This window comes from Mugil cephalus, chromosome 6 (genome assembly GCF_022458985.1).
Source record: "Mugil cephalus isolate CIBA_MC_2020 chromosome 6, CIBA_Mcephalus_1.1, whole genome shotgun sequence".
NCBI lineage: Eukaryota > Metazoa > Chordata > Actinopteri > Mugiliformes > Mugilidae > Mugil > Mugil cephalus.
The window spans coordinates 28,093,714-28,110,390 of NC_061775.1; the positions used below are offsets into that span (position 1 = coordinate 28,093,714).

Consider the following 16,677-nt stretch of genomic DNA (forward strand, 5'->3'; position numbering starts at 1 on the left):
TGCGCAGATGTCTTTAAAAATGAGCCAGTGTTACATATCAGTGAGCTGCAAAAGTGAGTGCAGATCAAGGATTAGCAACAGTTAGCGTAAACACCACGTTCTACTTTATATACATCATCATATCCTGCATAATAACTAATGAACGAACTGGTGCAGACCAAAACAGAGCTAAAAGTAGAGTGAATATTCTCCTGTTTGCTCCCATGTTTTATTTTTTGTTCTAACATATTTCATCTTCTTTTTAAAAGTAAATAAATGCGTCTCTTAGAAACGTGTCTTACCAGAAGTCGTGGATAATCCACAGAAAACACTTTCCACTGTTTTCATTTCTGACGCTGCTCCTAGAAAAAGGCACCTTGATGTGGTTTTAATTTGGCCTCCAGCAGAATGAGGCCGGTGTTATTCTTTAATGAAACGAAGCCGCACGTCACCAAGTGCAGCACTGATGTGTTTTTAACCGTGTTTTTTGGACGACGGCGAGGACAAACTTATGGATTTAAGCAAAAACAATCTGAGAAGTCGATTAAAGCCGACTGTTTGCATAACTGCGTGTTTTGGTTTTAAATTGGTTGAATTGTCCCTTTAATCGTCAGCGGCTAAAAGCCAGTTGACCTGTGGTTAAAGGGCCCATTCAGCCCATTAATATCTTTAAAAAACACACACCTCCCTCTAGATGTGGTCATTGGCGTCGCGTGCAGCGCTGCGGTACAACCAGTCATTCATCCATTGACTTCCCTCCCCTCCCTCCCCCTCCTCCCCCTCTTCCTCCTCCCCCTCCTCTGTTTGTGTTGCAGCTGACGAGGCCCAGAGACAGCTCAGCATGTGCATTCTGTACCACATCAGCATGGACGACACATTCAAGTCCATGTTTGCCGACGCGGGCTGCATACCGCAGGTAAGGCTGGCTAATGTACGCCGCCAGCAGACCAAGGCAGACGCATTAGCATGTGCAGCTAACGGCACGCGGGAATTAATGCACGACAGGGAGGGACGCTGCACATCTGGAACCCAACGACTGTTTCTTCTCCTCTACTTTCCACTCAAAACATCTTTCCAACATTCACTCAAAAAAAAAAAAAAAAATGCTATTTATAAATCCCTAAAGCAGAGATGTCAAACACGTGGCCCGGGGGCCAAAACGGGCCCGTCACACGGTGCAGTCAGGACCCACGGGGGGAATTTCTAATAAGGAAACACAGAAAATGCACAACTTTTTGTTAAGAAATGTCTGGTTGTTAGAGATGTAACGATGCACCAAACTCACGATTCGATGTGATTTCCGTTATTAACCTCCCGAGACCCTGTGTCCTCGTATGGGGACGTTAAGTTTTAGGTTTTATTGCAGCTTATTCTGCTTCATTTAAACACTTTAGTCTGCCACCTAGTGGTAGCAAAGGGTCAATACACTATAAAACACGATGGCGTTAATTTAATTCTGCAGACGATCACGGGACAAAAGTGGAAGCTTCATCAAATTCTGTGGCTAAAACTTATTTATTTATGCTTATTAACGTTTCTGGTTTGATATGAAGCACAAATTTAACAAACTATCAATAGCAACGAGCTACAATGTCACTAATTAATTAGCAAATACTCGTTTGAGAACGTGGGACTTCGTTGTTCTGGTTTGGCTCGGCCAAGTCCAGGTATTAAAATAAACAGTTTTATATTGTGTCACACATTGGTGACTTTATTATAACATAAATAATGAAATAATCCCAGTGTCCACATATGAGGACTAAGTTTTTTTTCTTTACCAGAATGAGCGTGCAGATGAATTATGACCGAAAAATATTCCTTAAATTATTTCTCAGACAAAATAACACATTTCTGCAGTAGAACGTGACTTAAAGCACAAACTATGCAATAAATTAATGATTAACGTATATATTTAGATATATAAAAGCTACAAATTATATTTTCTCTTGAACAAATCCTTTTTATTCTCCTTGTAGCGTAAACTGTGCAACAAAACGCAACTTAAATTATATTTTATCAAAAACAACAAAAAAAATAAGTGAAAAACTGGATCCTTTAAACAAAACCCAAGTAACTAAATGAATAATTCAGATAAACTATATCATCAGATCCGTCCTTAACCTGACAGTGACGCAGATTTCGCCCTCTGCTGTTTAAAAAGGGCGTCGCGATTCATTCTTCATCTCAGCTGATTGGAATCGTCACACAATTTACGTTTTGCTGGTTGTTCATTAAACGTTAACACTTTCATCGTGTCCTTTTTTGCACTAAAACAAAGAGAAACATTCAGACTCGTCACTATTTATACGTTGATTCTCTCTGATGTTCCTGCTCCGACTCAAACTGACCCGTGGACTAAAGTTACATCGACGCTGCAGCTCTAAAGCATCAGCGCAGACACACGATTGCTTCATAATTTTGACTTTAAGTTCACAGCTGAGCCTCAAACCCCTTCTCTCAACTTTGCTGCGCTCATAATATTTTTCTTGCTGAGCTCCCTCCTGATTGAGCTGACCCGGTCACTCCTCGCCGCTGCTCTCGTCACCAGCGATAAGGAGCTGAATGTGCGTGGTTGTTTGTTTGCCCAGATTGGGTGTAAATGCCGGCCAGATGTGGCCCTGGAGTCTGCTGTTTGTTCATGTGAACGGGCGCTAGCTGGCGGCGTGACCAGGATGTGACCTCTGACCTCCCCCCCAGGGCGGCTCCGCTGCCTCCATCCATCCTCCGCACGGTCGCTGGGATTTATCAGCGTTTTCTGCTTTCTGATATGAACCGAGCACAACGTTTATATGATTATAGGAACAACAACAGAACTGCATGTTTCCTGCTTCTCGGTTCAAATCGTTTCCGTGTCGCGTTACCTGGAAACTTCGGCTTCTGAAGAATCTCCGCTGGGTTCGTCTGAGATTCTCCAGACTAGTTTTTATTTTATTTTTATTTTTTTTAACCCGATCAAACGAGGCTGTTTTTCCTCCTTAATAAACCTCCTCGATGCTCTCACCTATTTCATGCTTTTGGGACCTCTCTCTTTTATCACTTTCCCAGGCTACTAGTGCTTGACCTCCACCCCCTCCACCCCCCGGCTCCAGGTTTTAATGGGGTCACCGTTTTTCGGAGCTGGATGTGGGTTTGTAGGAAGGAGTGGTTACAGGGATGATGTGGAGGGTGGATGGGGGGTGGATGGGGGGGGGCTGGTGGCACCGCGGCCCTGACGGGGGCCTCCACCCGCTGCCTGTGGTAAATAAGCAGAGGCAGGTGCCAGAGAGTCTAGACGGGGCTGATTTGGGGTCCGGGGCCCCTGGTATGTGATACCTAACCCAGACCGGGACCAGCGTTTCTCTGCCTCTCTGATTCCTGACTCCTCACAGGGAACCAGTGCACCTCCAACCACCCCCACCCCCACCCCACCCCCCACCACTACACCACCTCTCAAAGCCTTTCCTGTTTAATGTTAAATCAGCGCAGGGCAGACGGACGGGGAATGGGTCGGATGGGGGGTTGTTGTTGTTTCTTTATCTCCAACGTTTTATTCTTTATTGTTTACAACGCGCCTTCGTTCGTCTAAATGGTTTTAGTCCCAATTAATATCTGCAGATTTAATTTAAAAGTCTGTTCTTTATTAGTTTCCAGGCGTCTGGAGCTAATTCTCCACATTCTCACACATCACATGAACCTTCCACGTCCAGTTTATGCAGTTTACGCTTCATTTCATTTTTAAATTTTCAACCATTTGCAGCATTTGATGATTTTCTCAGCTATTGTAAAATAAGGACGACAACAACAAACTCACAGGATCGAGGCTGAAACATTTCGTCTGTAAGATTTGAAAGTTTTTATTTTTACTTTATGTGTTTATTTATTTCAAACATTCAAAAGAAAAGAAATGCATCAAATGCATCTAAAATTGAAACTGAAGAAATAAAAAAATAAAAAAACTTAATAAGTACAATAAGTAAAGTTCAAAAGGAGTGGGCGGAGCAAAACGATTACCTGGCTCCACCCCTTGTCAGTATTAACATGTCGTTATTCAGTGTTTTCTTCCTCCTCTGCTAAATAATAATAATTATATTTAAAGTGCTTCTTGTAGCTCTTCTTCATTCCTGTACCTTCTCTCTGAGATTATAACTCCATGAACATGTTTTGTATATTGTTAGCAGATTATTTCTTACTTTGACCCTGATGTGTTACAGTTTTGAATTAATCCCTAAATTTACCTGCATGTGACTTTAAAAACCGTTTGTTGGTGTGTTCCTGTTTTCAGACCTTTGAATGTCTCGTTTTTGGTCCAGACTTCTTCAAATAGTTCAATACAGCAAATACTGTCCTCAGAGTTTCACACACTAGTCCCAAAAAAAAAACACGAAGCAGAAATGTTATACTTTTTGCATTCATTCATTCCAGAAAGTGAGCCAATATTACATATCTCTGAGGTGCTCATGACGTTTCTGAACCCTTGTGTGATAAATGTTACTGGAAAAGCTGATTAATCTGACGCTGCCTGAACATTTCTAAGTGAAAGTTTCTAAGTTGCACATTTAAATCCTCACATTTGAAAAGCCTGAACTGACCTGTTAGATGTTTGTGTCCTGCAGAAACCACAGAAAGATCAACTGGTTTCAGCTAAATTGGTTGAGATCACAGGAAAAAAAGAATCTGGAATGAAAAGTACAACGGAGCCAACAAACGTCCTTTAGCTTCTTTAGCTTTAGTCACAGGAAACAGAGTCTCGCTCATGCAGCTGCTGATTAGATAAATGCAGCAACATCCTGACGTGTGATTGTGGTTTTGATTTCTCAGCTGATGTCGCTGGTGTTTGACTGCGGTGACGAGATCGATGTCGAACTGATCTCACTCTGCATCAACGTAGCCGCCAACAAGAGCAACGCCGCCGTCATGTGTGAAGGTACGAGCTCTGAAGGAAAACGCCACATAGATAATAAACTCCTCCACAAACGTCTCCGTCCGTCCATCCTTCTCCCCGTTGCCTAGGTAACGGCCTGAAGATGCTGATGAAGCGGGCGTTGAAGAGGAAGGACGTCCTGGTGATGAAGACCATCAGGAATCTTTCCCAACACAACGGACCCACAAAGAATCTCTTCCTGGTCAGTTTGGAGTATTTTATTTTAACTTAGTATCAGCCCTCCAGCCACAATATTCTCTTAATATTTTAATATATTTATTATTTGATAAAATAAAGATATTATATCACTAGTCTCCCCACTTATTTTTTTTAGTTCTGCTGTTAAACCATATTTACTTGGAGATTTCCGTGTCATTGAATTAAAAAAAAATATATAATTAAAAATATTTAAAAAAATAAAAAAAACTATATATAAAAAATACATAATTAAATAAATATAAATAAATATTGTTTTGTATTAATTCAAGATTAAACATCCTGGAGGGAAATTATTTTGTCAAAGAGTCACGAGATAAAAAAGAACTAATATGAACCAGACATAGATGTAAGAACAAAAATAAAATAATAAAATAACGATAAAATAATAAAAGAATGGGGTAGAAGTAAAAATGTTCAGTCCAATTTACATGAGATAAACAAACATATACAGACATTTTAGATAAAGTGTCATGAAACATGTTTGACATTATATCGTAACATTTTTCAGGATATTAAAAGTTTGCGTCTCCGTTTCTTGTTTTGCACTCGGCTCCAGATTTTTTCCAGACAAGTCTTGAACTCAGACACTTTACCAGTGATCCACCTGTAGACATTTAAACTCGAACCAATCAGAGCTCTGGACACCAATGATGTGATACGTCATTTCCTTCTGGTTTCATTGATAAAAGTTGTTAAAGGATAAAACCAACACATTTTTACAGATGAACCCAACGTCCTGTTACTGTTTTCTAACTTTGTTTCCTCCAGAACTAAACCACTTAGACAGATTCTGACTGTTGTGATAGAAACGAAACCATGAATGAGCTCCAACATGTTCATAAACAGGGTTCAGTTTATTTTGGCTACGTCTTAAATAAACTGGAATGAGAAGAGGTTAAAATAGTCCTGAGCTATTAGTGTGACTCCACTTTCTTTCTTTTCCCTATTACCTATTTATATGCAGACTCTTAAAACACAAAGAGTTAAAGTGAAAAATGCAAACTGTGATTTGTCTTTTTACTTTTGCACTGAAGTTGTGACTCTTGTAAATCACACACATCTGCAGCAGCGTTTTCTTTTCATATTTCTTCATTATCTCCACGTTTCTTTGAATGAAAGTCGCCTCAGACTTTTAAAATGCCCCCGTTGTTCCAGGACCACGTTGGAGACCTGGCGGCTCAGATCAACGAGGACGAGGCCGAGGAGTTTGTGATCGAGTGTCTGGGAACGCTGGCCAACCTGACCATCCCCGACCTGGACTGGGCCCTGGTCCTGGAGGAGTACGGCCTGGTGCCGTACCTGAAGGACCGACTCAAGCCAGGTGAGCGTAGGACGACCGGCACAGTTTAAAGATGAGACCCCGTCTCCCCTTTAACCTGAGAGCCTCTCCCACGCCCTCTCCGCCCTAAATCACCACCACTATCAGCGGGTGTGACCTGATGTGGACGATGTGAGGACAGAATGAGCTTTATTCTTATCTTTGCCTTTCACGAGCGCCGACCTCTTCACCCTGAGCCCGTTCCTTTGAGGTTTCAAATCTGTTTTCTCTCCTTGATTTTTCTCATTGATCAGTTTCAAGCTATTTTCTGAAAATATTCAACAAATGTCACTGCATATATAACGTGGAAACCACCGACACTGATACACGACCACAGCAAAGCATGTACAAGTACAAAAATAATTTAAAAATAATAATAATGGCCAACGTGCTGCAGACTCAATATGAAGATGAGGCAAATAAAAGACATTAAAGCATCAAACTAAACATAAAATACAGTTACATGCATGAAACATTTAAAGATATTTTATATTGTTATTATGATGAATTTAGTTAAAAATGCAAAACTCACTTATGAGAGCATTTTCTAAAATTTGAAACTCACTGAAGCGACCACAGCACATGTTCTCCTTGTACAAACTTCGAAAATATAGAAGTTGAAAAAGAATTTTAAAAAAACTAATAATGGCCAACGTGCTGCAGAGTTGGCACAAAAAATAGAAACTCAACACAAAGATAAAACACTTGAACGGACCGATCCTGAACACAAAATGCAGTCACATGCATGAAACATTTATATCAATAAATATATGTTTCTATTTTCTATGAATTAGTTATAAAATAAAAGCTGAATACGTCCAGAGAGAAAGATGTAACTGTTTAAAATAAAAACGCACAAATGTACAAGATCAGCATTAAAATCTCCATCTTTAAATTTACAGATTTCTTCTAAGTCTCATGTCAGGTCAGTATCGTTCATCCTCTAGTTTCTAACAAATATCCTGAATTTCTTGTGGGAAGGCGGCGTAAATGTGCGATTTTATGGCGACTTTGTCCTTTTTATTTGTCGCGCTGAACGTTGAAGTGTAAAACTCTTCGTATGTTTTATCATCTGATTTATTTGCACCTCTAAATACACGGACGCACGGTTTATGGTCTTTTCTGGCGTTTTTATTTTTTTATAGTTTTATTTGCAGTTTTTTATGTAAAACCACATTTTGATGAAACCAAACATTAATTAGTAATAAATAAAATAAACACACAGCAGCAACACAAAGACCAAAAATAATACGAAATTAAAACGTCCCATAAAAAAATAAAATGAAATAAAAGTGGCTCTCAGACTGAATTAAATGCCAAACAATAAAATTAGTTTTTAAGGGGGAAAAAACGATTCCAGACTCGACCTCAATGAAATTAGTACAAGTCGGTTCATTCAGGCAAATACACACAAACACTAAAACCTAAAAAAATAAATTATAACCTAAAACCTGCTGGGATGAAGAGCGTTCCTACCTGAGACTAGACCAGATCAAAGCACAAATAAACCTTCAGAAACTTACAAATTCATGATTTAAATGTTTATTGGTGAGGAACCGTGTGACTGTGACGTCACAGAATCCAGCGTCCGGACGTTTGAATCCTGGAAGAACAACTTCAGTTCCTCAAACTAGAAGAAGAGTCACTGATCCTAAAACACAGATCTGAGATACAGATCTTCATCTTCATCATCTTTTACTTTTACTTCTCCTTAAACATCATCTTTATCACCATTTTCATCTTCTTCTTCTACTGCTTCCTCATCACCATCCTCCTCTTTATCTTCATCTTTTACTTCTTCTTCACCTACTTTTCATTTTTCTTAACCATTATCTTCATCATCATCATCTTCTTCTTCTTCATCTTATACTTCTCCTACTTTTGCTTCTTCATCATCTTAATCGTCACCATCTTCTTCTTTTACTTCCTCTTCATCACCTACTACCTTTACTTCTTCTTCATCATTATCTTCATCACCATTTTCTTCTTCATCATCATCTTCTTCTTCTACTACTTCCTCATCCCCATCCTCCTCTTCTTCTTCTTCTTCTTCTTCTTCTTCTTCATCTTTTACTTCTTCTTCACCTACTTTTCATTTTTCTTAACCATTATCTTCATCATCTTCTTCTTCTACTACTTCCTCATCCCCATCCTCCTCTTCTTCTTCTTCTTCTTCTTCTTCTTCTTCTTCTTCTTCTTCTTCTTCTTCTTCATCTTTTACTTCTTCTTCACCTACTTTTAATTTTTCTTAACCATTATCTTCATCATCATCATCTTCTTCTTCTACTTTTGTTTCTTCATCATCATCACCATCTTCTTATTTTTTACTTCTTTTTCATCACCTACTACCTTTACTACTTCTTCATTTTCTTCTTCATCATTATTACCCTCTTCTTCTTCACCTTCTACTTCTACTAATTCTTCTTCATCATTTTCATCTACTACTTCTTCTTCTTCATCCCCATCTTCATCCTGGTAGAATTACTTCTATCAAACCCAGTTCCTGAGCTCATGAGTTCTATCATGTTGCTCTTTTAGATACAGATGTTGTTGTGTTTCCTCCTGAGCCTCGTCGGGGTTAAGAAGTCTGCGCCTCTCCGTCTCGTTTTTCAGGTTCTGCTGAGGACGACCTCATCCTGGAGGTGGTGATCATGATCGGCACCGTGTCCATGGACGACTCGTGTGCAGCCATGTTGGCCAAATCCGGGATCATTCCTGCTCTCATTGATCTGCTCAACGGTAACAACCAAGTCCAGGATTTTCTGTTAGTCAAGTCACGTGAGAGTGTCTCAGGTCTCTCTCCCAGATCATCAGTGGATCTTCATTCGTGGACTTATTATTTGTCGTTGTTTCCTTCTCAGCCCAACAGGAGGACGACGAGTTCGTGTGTCAGATAGTTTACGTCTTCTACCAGATGGTTTTCCACAAAGCAACAAGAGACGTCATCGTCAACGAAACCCGTATCCTCTCATACGTTTGTACCGCGGCAACACGTCTGATCAAGCGTCTACAAATGATCCTCCGTGTTTATCGCCTTATAAATATGTATAAATATATATAGACAAAGTGGTTCAGGGACATTCTGTTATATTAAAAGAGAGAAATAAAAAGCAGCAGGTGCAGGAGGACATGGGTTAAATTAGAAGCTCTGGTTCCTTGACTCCTGGTCTCAGAGGCGCCGGCGTATCTCATCGACCTGATGCACGACAACAACGCAGAGATACGCAAAGTCTGCGGCAACACGCTGGACATCATCGCTGTGAGTCAGAGATTAGACGAACACACAACGAGAATAACCCTCTATGTTCTAGCTTCTTCTTATTCTACTTCTTCATGATCATCATCTTCTTCATGATCATCTTCTTCCTCTTCTATTCATAATTATTATCATTATTATCATTTTTATACTTCTCATCCTTCACAATCATCATCTTTATCACCATCTTCATCGTTATTGTTGTGGGCCTGGCCTTTGTCCCTGGCTGCTCCCTATCATCGTATATTACGACCTGGACGACTGAGAACAGAACAAAACGGTTCAAATCAAAACTCCTCAGGTCTACGAGGATCTGTTAGATCTGGTTTATTTTTTAATATAAAATATAAAACCTACACGACCGTTTGTGATGGAGCAGGTTTTATTTATCATTAATTAATGATTTAAGGAAGAGGGGCGGGATTCTACCGACTCCTCTTTAAGTATTTAAATTAAATTATAAGTTCTAAGAGCATTTATTTTACATTTTTCTTAGTATTTGATACAACTATTTATGCTTGAGTCTTATTTAAACTGTCTTATGTTTGAATTTTCTGTTATTTCTTGATGAACATAGATAGATAGATAGATAGATAGATAGACACCATACCTAAAATATAACAAAAACCAAAAAGTTAAAATATCTACGATAAAAACGGAGAAATAAATTCTACCCGGTGGAAACTCTGTGATTGACAGGTGTGGTCGGCTCCCGGTCAGAGTGTGATCGCTGCCAGACTCAGATCAGTGTAATTGGCTGTAGATTAGAGCGGGGGGGGCAGTGTGGTGGGGGGGGCGTGGAGTGAAGGAAGTGTTTCATTGAAATTATCAGTGAGGCCTATTAAGCCGTGAACCCACATGAAAGGCGGCCGGCGGCTCTGGACAGCGTCAAGCGTCTGGACCCGCGGAGGCGAGAGGGAAACCAGACCCTCGTTACTGGATCTGAGTCGGACCCTCAACCCGCAACCACCCGGGTCTTTGATCATCCAGGACACACGGGGACCAGGGACCAGGGACCAGGGACCAGGGACTGGAGGGACGGGGACTAATTAGTAGAGGAACGAGTCCATGATCACTGCTGCTGCTAATTAATGATTAGTCACCAATGAAATAATACGGAGGACGGACATGGACACACTAACATCACCACTTCATCTTCATCGTCTTCTACTTCATCTTATGTTCTTCATCTTCTTTTCTTTTTCACCAGAACGTCATTCAGTAACAACAGAGGATCTCTTTAGTTTTTAGGAGTTTTAGGAGTTCCTTCCTTCCCTCCCCTTCCACTTTTCCTTCCTTCCTTCCTTCTTTCCTTCTTTTTCTCCTTGCTTCTTTCTTTCTTTCCCTTCCTTTCTCTTTCCCTTCCTTCCTTCCTTCCTTCCTTCACTTCAACTTCCTTCCTTCCTTCACTTCACTTAACCTTCCTTCCTTCCTTCCTTCCTTCACTTCAACTTCCTTCCTTCCTTCCTTCCTTCACTTCAACTTCCTTCCTTCCTTCACTTCACTTAACCTTCCTTCCTTCCTTCCTTCCTTCCTTCCTTCCTTCCTTCCTTCCTTCCCTTCACCTTCCTTTCCTCCCCTCATTCCTTCCTTCCTTCCTTCCTTCCTTCCTTCCTTCCTTCCTTCCTTCCTTCACTTCACCTTCCTTCACTTCACCTTCCTTTCCTCCCCTCCTTTCTTCCTGTTCTTCATCTTCTTTTCTTCTTCACCAGAACGTCCGTCAGTAACAACAGAGGATCTCTTTAGTTTTTAGGAGTCGACTGTTTCCTGCAAACTAAATAATTAACTAACTTAATAAATAAATATATCTTGTGAAATGCGTATATCTTAAAGTTAATTTGGACTCCTCAGGAGTACGACGAGGAGTGGGGCAGGAAGATCCAGACGGAGAAGTTCCGCTGGTACAACAGTCAGTGGCTGGAGATGGTGGAGAACCGGCAGATGGATGAAGGTGGAGAACCGTTCCTGTTCGGGGACGACGGAGATGCCCTGGACAGAGCCGACCTCTTCTACACCCCAGGTACAGGACGCTGATGATACACGACCCGGATTAAATAAAGTGACTTCACCTGGATGAATATGAATCTGGTGTAGAAGCTTCTTATTGAGTCAGAGCTGAATTAGCTCCACCTACAGACTAGAGGAGGAGGAGGAGGAGGTTTAACCGGATCCCACATGACTCCTGCTCTGTCTGTGTTTATTCTGTCCTGGAGCAGATGGGATCATCTCAGCCGACGGCGCCGTCAGTCCAGACTTCTACACCGACTTCCAGAGCGGAGACCTGGGCCCGGCCGGATACATGAGCAGGTACACGACTACAGGACGACTGATACCCAACCACATCCATCCTCCACATCCATCCTCCACATCCATCCTCCACATCCATCCTCCACATCCACCCTCCACATCCACCCTCCACATCCATCCTCCACATCCAACCTCCACATCCACCCTCCACATCCATCCTCCACATCCAACCTCCACATCCATCCTCCACATCCACCCTCCTCCACATCCATCCATCCTCCACATCCATCCTCCTCCACATCCATCCTCCACATGCATCCTCCACATCCATCCTCCACATGCATCCTCCACATCCATCCTCCACATCCACCCTCCACATCCACCCTCCTCCACATCCATCCATCCTCCACATCCATCCTCCACATCCATCCATCCTCCACATCCATCCTCCTCCACATCCATCCTCCACATCCACCCTCCACATCCATCCTCCACATCCATCCTCCACATCCATCCTCCTCCACATCCATCCTCCTCCACATCCATCCATCCTCCACATCCATCCATCCTCCACATCCATCCTCCTCCACATCCATCCTCCACATCCATCCTCCACATCCATCCTCCTCCACATCCATCCTCCTCCACATCCATCCATCCTCCACATCCATCCTCCACATCCATCCTCTACATCCATCCTCCACATCCATCCTCCACATCCATCCTCCACATCCATCCTCCACATCCAACCTCCACATCCATTCTCCACATGCATCCTCCACATGCATCCTCCACATCCATCCTCCTCCACATCCATCCTCCTCCACATCCATCCTCCACATCCACCCTCCACATCCATCCTCCACATCCAACCTCCACATACATCCCTCACATCCATCCTCCACATCCATCCTCCACATCCATCCTCCACATCCATCCTCCACATGCAGCTCAACGTATAAATACCTAGTAAATACCTACTAATCCATCATCATCACCAGAACATGTGTTCACAACCCGCAGAACAAAACAAGCGTTGATTAAATGTGGAGCAAAAACCTTCTTCCTCCAAATTCTGACGGTGCTGGAGAGACTCAGTTTGAAACGGTCCAGATGGACCCTGTTCAGACCTGAGAGTCCAGACTAGGGTCCAGACTAGGGTCCAGATCAGAGTCCAGATCAGAGTCCAGACCAGAGTCCAGACCAGAGTCCAGACCAGAGTCCAGACCAGAGTCCAGACCAGGGTCCAGATTAGAGTCCAGACTAGAGTCCAGACCACGGTCCAGACCACGGTCCAGACCTGAGAGTCCAGACTAGGGTCCAGACTAGGGTCCAGACTAGAGTCCAGACTAGAGTCCAGACTAGAGTCCAGACCACGGTCCAGATTAGGGTCCAGACCTGAGAGTCCAGACTAGGGTCCAGACTAGAGTCCAGACTAGGGTCCAGACTAGGGTCCAGACTAGAGTCCAGATCAGAGTCCAGGCTAGAGTTCAGACCTTAGAGTCCAGACCAGAGTCCAGACCAGAGTCCAGACCAGAGTCCAGACTAGGGTCCAGATCAGAGTCCAGATCAGAGTCCAGATCAGAGTCCAGATCAGAGTCCAGACTAGGGTCCAGACTAGGGTCCAGATTAGGGTCCAGGTGTAAAAGAACAGATAAATCTAAACTGGAATCAACTCATGAAATGATTCAATATGAGGAGACGGAGATTCTGTCATCAGACACATAGCAGCACATCCTTCCTTCCTTCCTCCTTTCCTCCCTTCCTTCCTCCCCTCCTTCCTTCCTTCCTTCCTTCCTTCACTTCACTTCTCCTTCCTTTCCTCCCCTCCTTCCTTCCTTCACTTCACCTTCCTTCCTTCCTTCCTTCCTTTTCTCCTTCCTTCCTTCCTTTCTTCCTTCTGTCACTTCACGCTCCTTCCTTCCTTCTTGCACTTTTCCTTCCTACCTTCCTTCCTTCCCCATTCCACTTTTCCTTCCTTTCTTCCTTCCGTCACTTCACCTTCCGTCCTTCCTTCCTTCCTTCCGTCACTTCACCTTCCTTCCTTCCTTTCCTTCCTTCCTTCCATCACTTCACCCTCCTTCCTTCCTTCCTTCTTGCACTTTTCCTTCCTTCCTTCCCCCATCTACTTTTCCTCCCTTCCCTCCTTCCCTCCTAAGTCCTGACTGTGATCAGATGTCCAGTGCTGTCCAGGGACACAGTCATGTGAATGTGGACAGGTGGGCTCAGAGTCTTTCCAGCTGGTTCCTAAACATGGATCGGGTCCCCCCCCCCCCCTGGTCTGATCAGGGCCTGAGCTAAAGGCTAAAGTAAAACCCGTGCGGGTGCGTGACGGGGCCGGGGCTGTGCAGGCGGCTGTCAGCGGGGCAGGTTGCTCTCGTCGTGTCGGACAGGAAACACTAAACTGTTCGTGTTTACCTTCGGCTCTCGGGGCCTCGGCCGGGTCGTCCACCAGCCGGCGCTGCCCCTCTCATCTTGTTATTCTGAATCAGTATTCGCTGATCTGTGTTACTGAGCCAACTCCGGTCTGAGTCAACAACCCGTCCACCGGTCCCAGAGGGCATCACTCCACCCCTCCGCCTTCTGAGAACAAACACTCTCTCCGGCCGTCTCCGTGTTCCTCTCGTTCCTCCGCGGCTCCGATACATCATCATCCGCCGGAGTCCCAGCGCGTCTCCGACATTCCTCCCTGAAACACGAACCTGGAGCCTGGGAATTAAAAATCAGCCCTGTTATCACCGAAACCCACTTTCAGTTTCCCCCTCGCGTCCGTTTGCATCGAGCGGCGGTTAATTCCACGCGCACATGATGAATAGTCGAGGAAATAGAGAGTTTACTCCGAGTAATTTGTCTTATTTATTATCAAACCCCCGCTTGCGTGCGATAAAGGCCTCGTCAGTGTTCTCCCTCTTTTTTTTTCCGCCCTCGCCAGCAGGAATGTTTGGTTTGGCCGGCGTTGAGAAGCTGAGCTGTGAGCGGATGAATCAGACGAGAGGACAGCGACCGGCCAATCGGGTTCAGCCGCCTCTTTGTCCGTCGCTCGGCTTCGTTACTGACACCTTTTTAAATACGCCGAGGGAGCCGCCGTCCGTCACACTGCTTTAATTTGGCCGCCAGACTCCAGGTTAACATAATAATCACAGCCAGCTCCGACGCTTATTCTAAAGCATCTGTGAAACATGGTGTGAACCTTTGAACACGGACTCCACTGGATTTGCAGGAATATTACAATGAGCAGAATCTGCAGCCTGGAAGTTATCGAGCTCCGTGATACGTGGAAGTCGTTTTTGTTGTGTTGTAAATCAGTCAGCTGGTAGTTTTATGCCTTTATTAGAGTTTTATCAATTATCTATAATCTCTAGTTTCTGGTTCTTGCAGAAACAACTCTGATGTGTTTTACCACCACAGAGTTTCCTTATTTAATCCTCAAGAGCTGGAGACGTTACTCAGATAATTCAGCTTTTAAAAAGCTATTTTCTGAGTTTTCACTGTCAGAAAGGTTTTTCTTTTTGTTTGGATATTGGACAAAGTAGAGCTGGAGCGGAGTTTAACAAACTGTCATGATGGATGCTACATTTAGTCGATGTCTAAACTTCAGAAACGATCCTTTACTCATTTTAATGTTGAATACAAACTGCTGCCACCTGCTGGTAAAGAGAGTTATGTCTCCTCCTGGAGGCGCAGGACGCACATGCTAGCTAGCTAGCTAGCTGTTGGCTGCAGACTTTGTGGTACATTCAATGCAACTTTTTTGACTACGACGCAGGCGCCACTTTAGGCCTTTTGTTTCTGTTCTTTGTCTGGCTCATAAAAGTTAAAATGTCCCTAGAAAGACCGGATAGATTGTGTTTGTTTGATGTTTATTTGGTTTCCTTTGTTAAGCAAGTCAAGTTTACCACCTTTACGTAGCTAGCATGCTAATATTTGCTAAGCACGTCCCAATGCCTCCTATAAATAGTGTTAACCTGCAAACAAATGCCTATTTAGGACATAGCCAGTCATCAATTACAGGTACACTACACTTATTTAGTGCTTTATTAGTGGCTCTCAACTGATCTGGCTTCAGGACCCTTTAATGATCAGCTGTGACCCAAATCAAAGAAAATATTCAACTTAGAATAGAATATAATAGTCAGCCAATTTACAGATACTGTATGTTTTTCTTTTGACTTTTTGTTGCTGTTGCTATAATTGGTGTTTTAAGATATTTAAAATCTGCCATCTCCCATTTACACCAGCTGTTCATGAACATGTTGGTTTAGTTCTGGAGGAATCAAAGTTAGAACACAGTTAAAAAATAACAAGTTGTTGGGTTCACCTGAAATAATGTGTTGGTTGAATCCTTTAATGACTTTTATCAATGAAACCAGAAGAAAAATTACACATTGCATCATGCAGCATTTACTCAAACACAACTCATACACAGATCTGATTGGTTCAAAAACCACCCAGAGGAATGTTAGGATTTAAATCGTCGTAAATGTTTGCTCCTTAACCAATAAATGAAAAAACTTTAGAACAGAGAAGCGTCCGATGGGAGGAGGAGGCGCTGGAGACAAACATCGTGTGACTGCGAACTCGCCAACCGGGAGAATCACTCAGTGCGTTTACATGAAAAAAAAAAAAAGAATTATTGCCTTAATCGGACTCTAACAGGAGAATTTAAGTGCACATAAACATGTTACTCCAATTACAGTCAGAGTTCTCATAATCTGATCTAAACGCCCAGATAATGCGATTGAATCCAAGTTTTCAGCG

At 42.9% G+C, this 16,677-nt stretch overlaps 1 protein-coding gene across 1 annotated transcript in view; it reads left to right on the plus strand.

Annotated features, from left to right (window-relative positions):
• The window catches only part of kifap3a (kinesin-associated protein 3a), a 35,870-nt gene that overhangs the window by 13,188 nt on the left and 6,005 nt on the right, over positions 1–16,677 (plus strand). Inside the window, exons 11-19 of the mRNA XM_047587858.1 lie at positions 795–895; positions 4,777–4,882; positions 4,969–5,081; positions 6,254–6,419; positions 9,030–9,155; positions 9,278–9,376; positions 9,590–9,675; positions 11,524–11,692; positions 11,889–11,979. Coding sequence (XP_047443814.1) covers positions 795–895; positions 4,777–4,882; positions 4,969–5,081; positions 6,254–6,419; positions 9,030–9,155; positions 9,278–9,376; positions 9,590–9,675; positions 11,524–11,692; positions 11,889–11,979 — 1,057 coding nt within the window. The remainder of the gene's footprint in view (positions 1–794; positions 896–4,776; positions 4,883–4,968; positions 5,082–6,253; positions 6,420–9,029; positions 9,156–9,277; positions 9,377–9,589; positions 9,676–11,523; positions 11,693–11,888; positions 11,980–16,677) is intronic.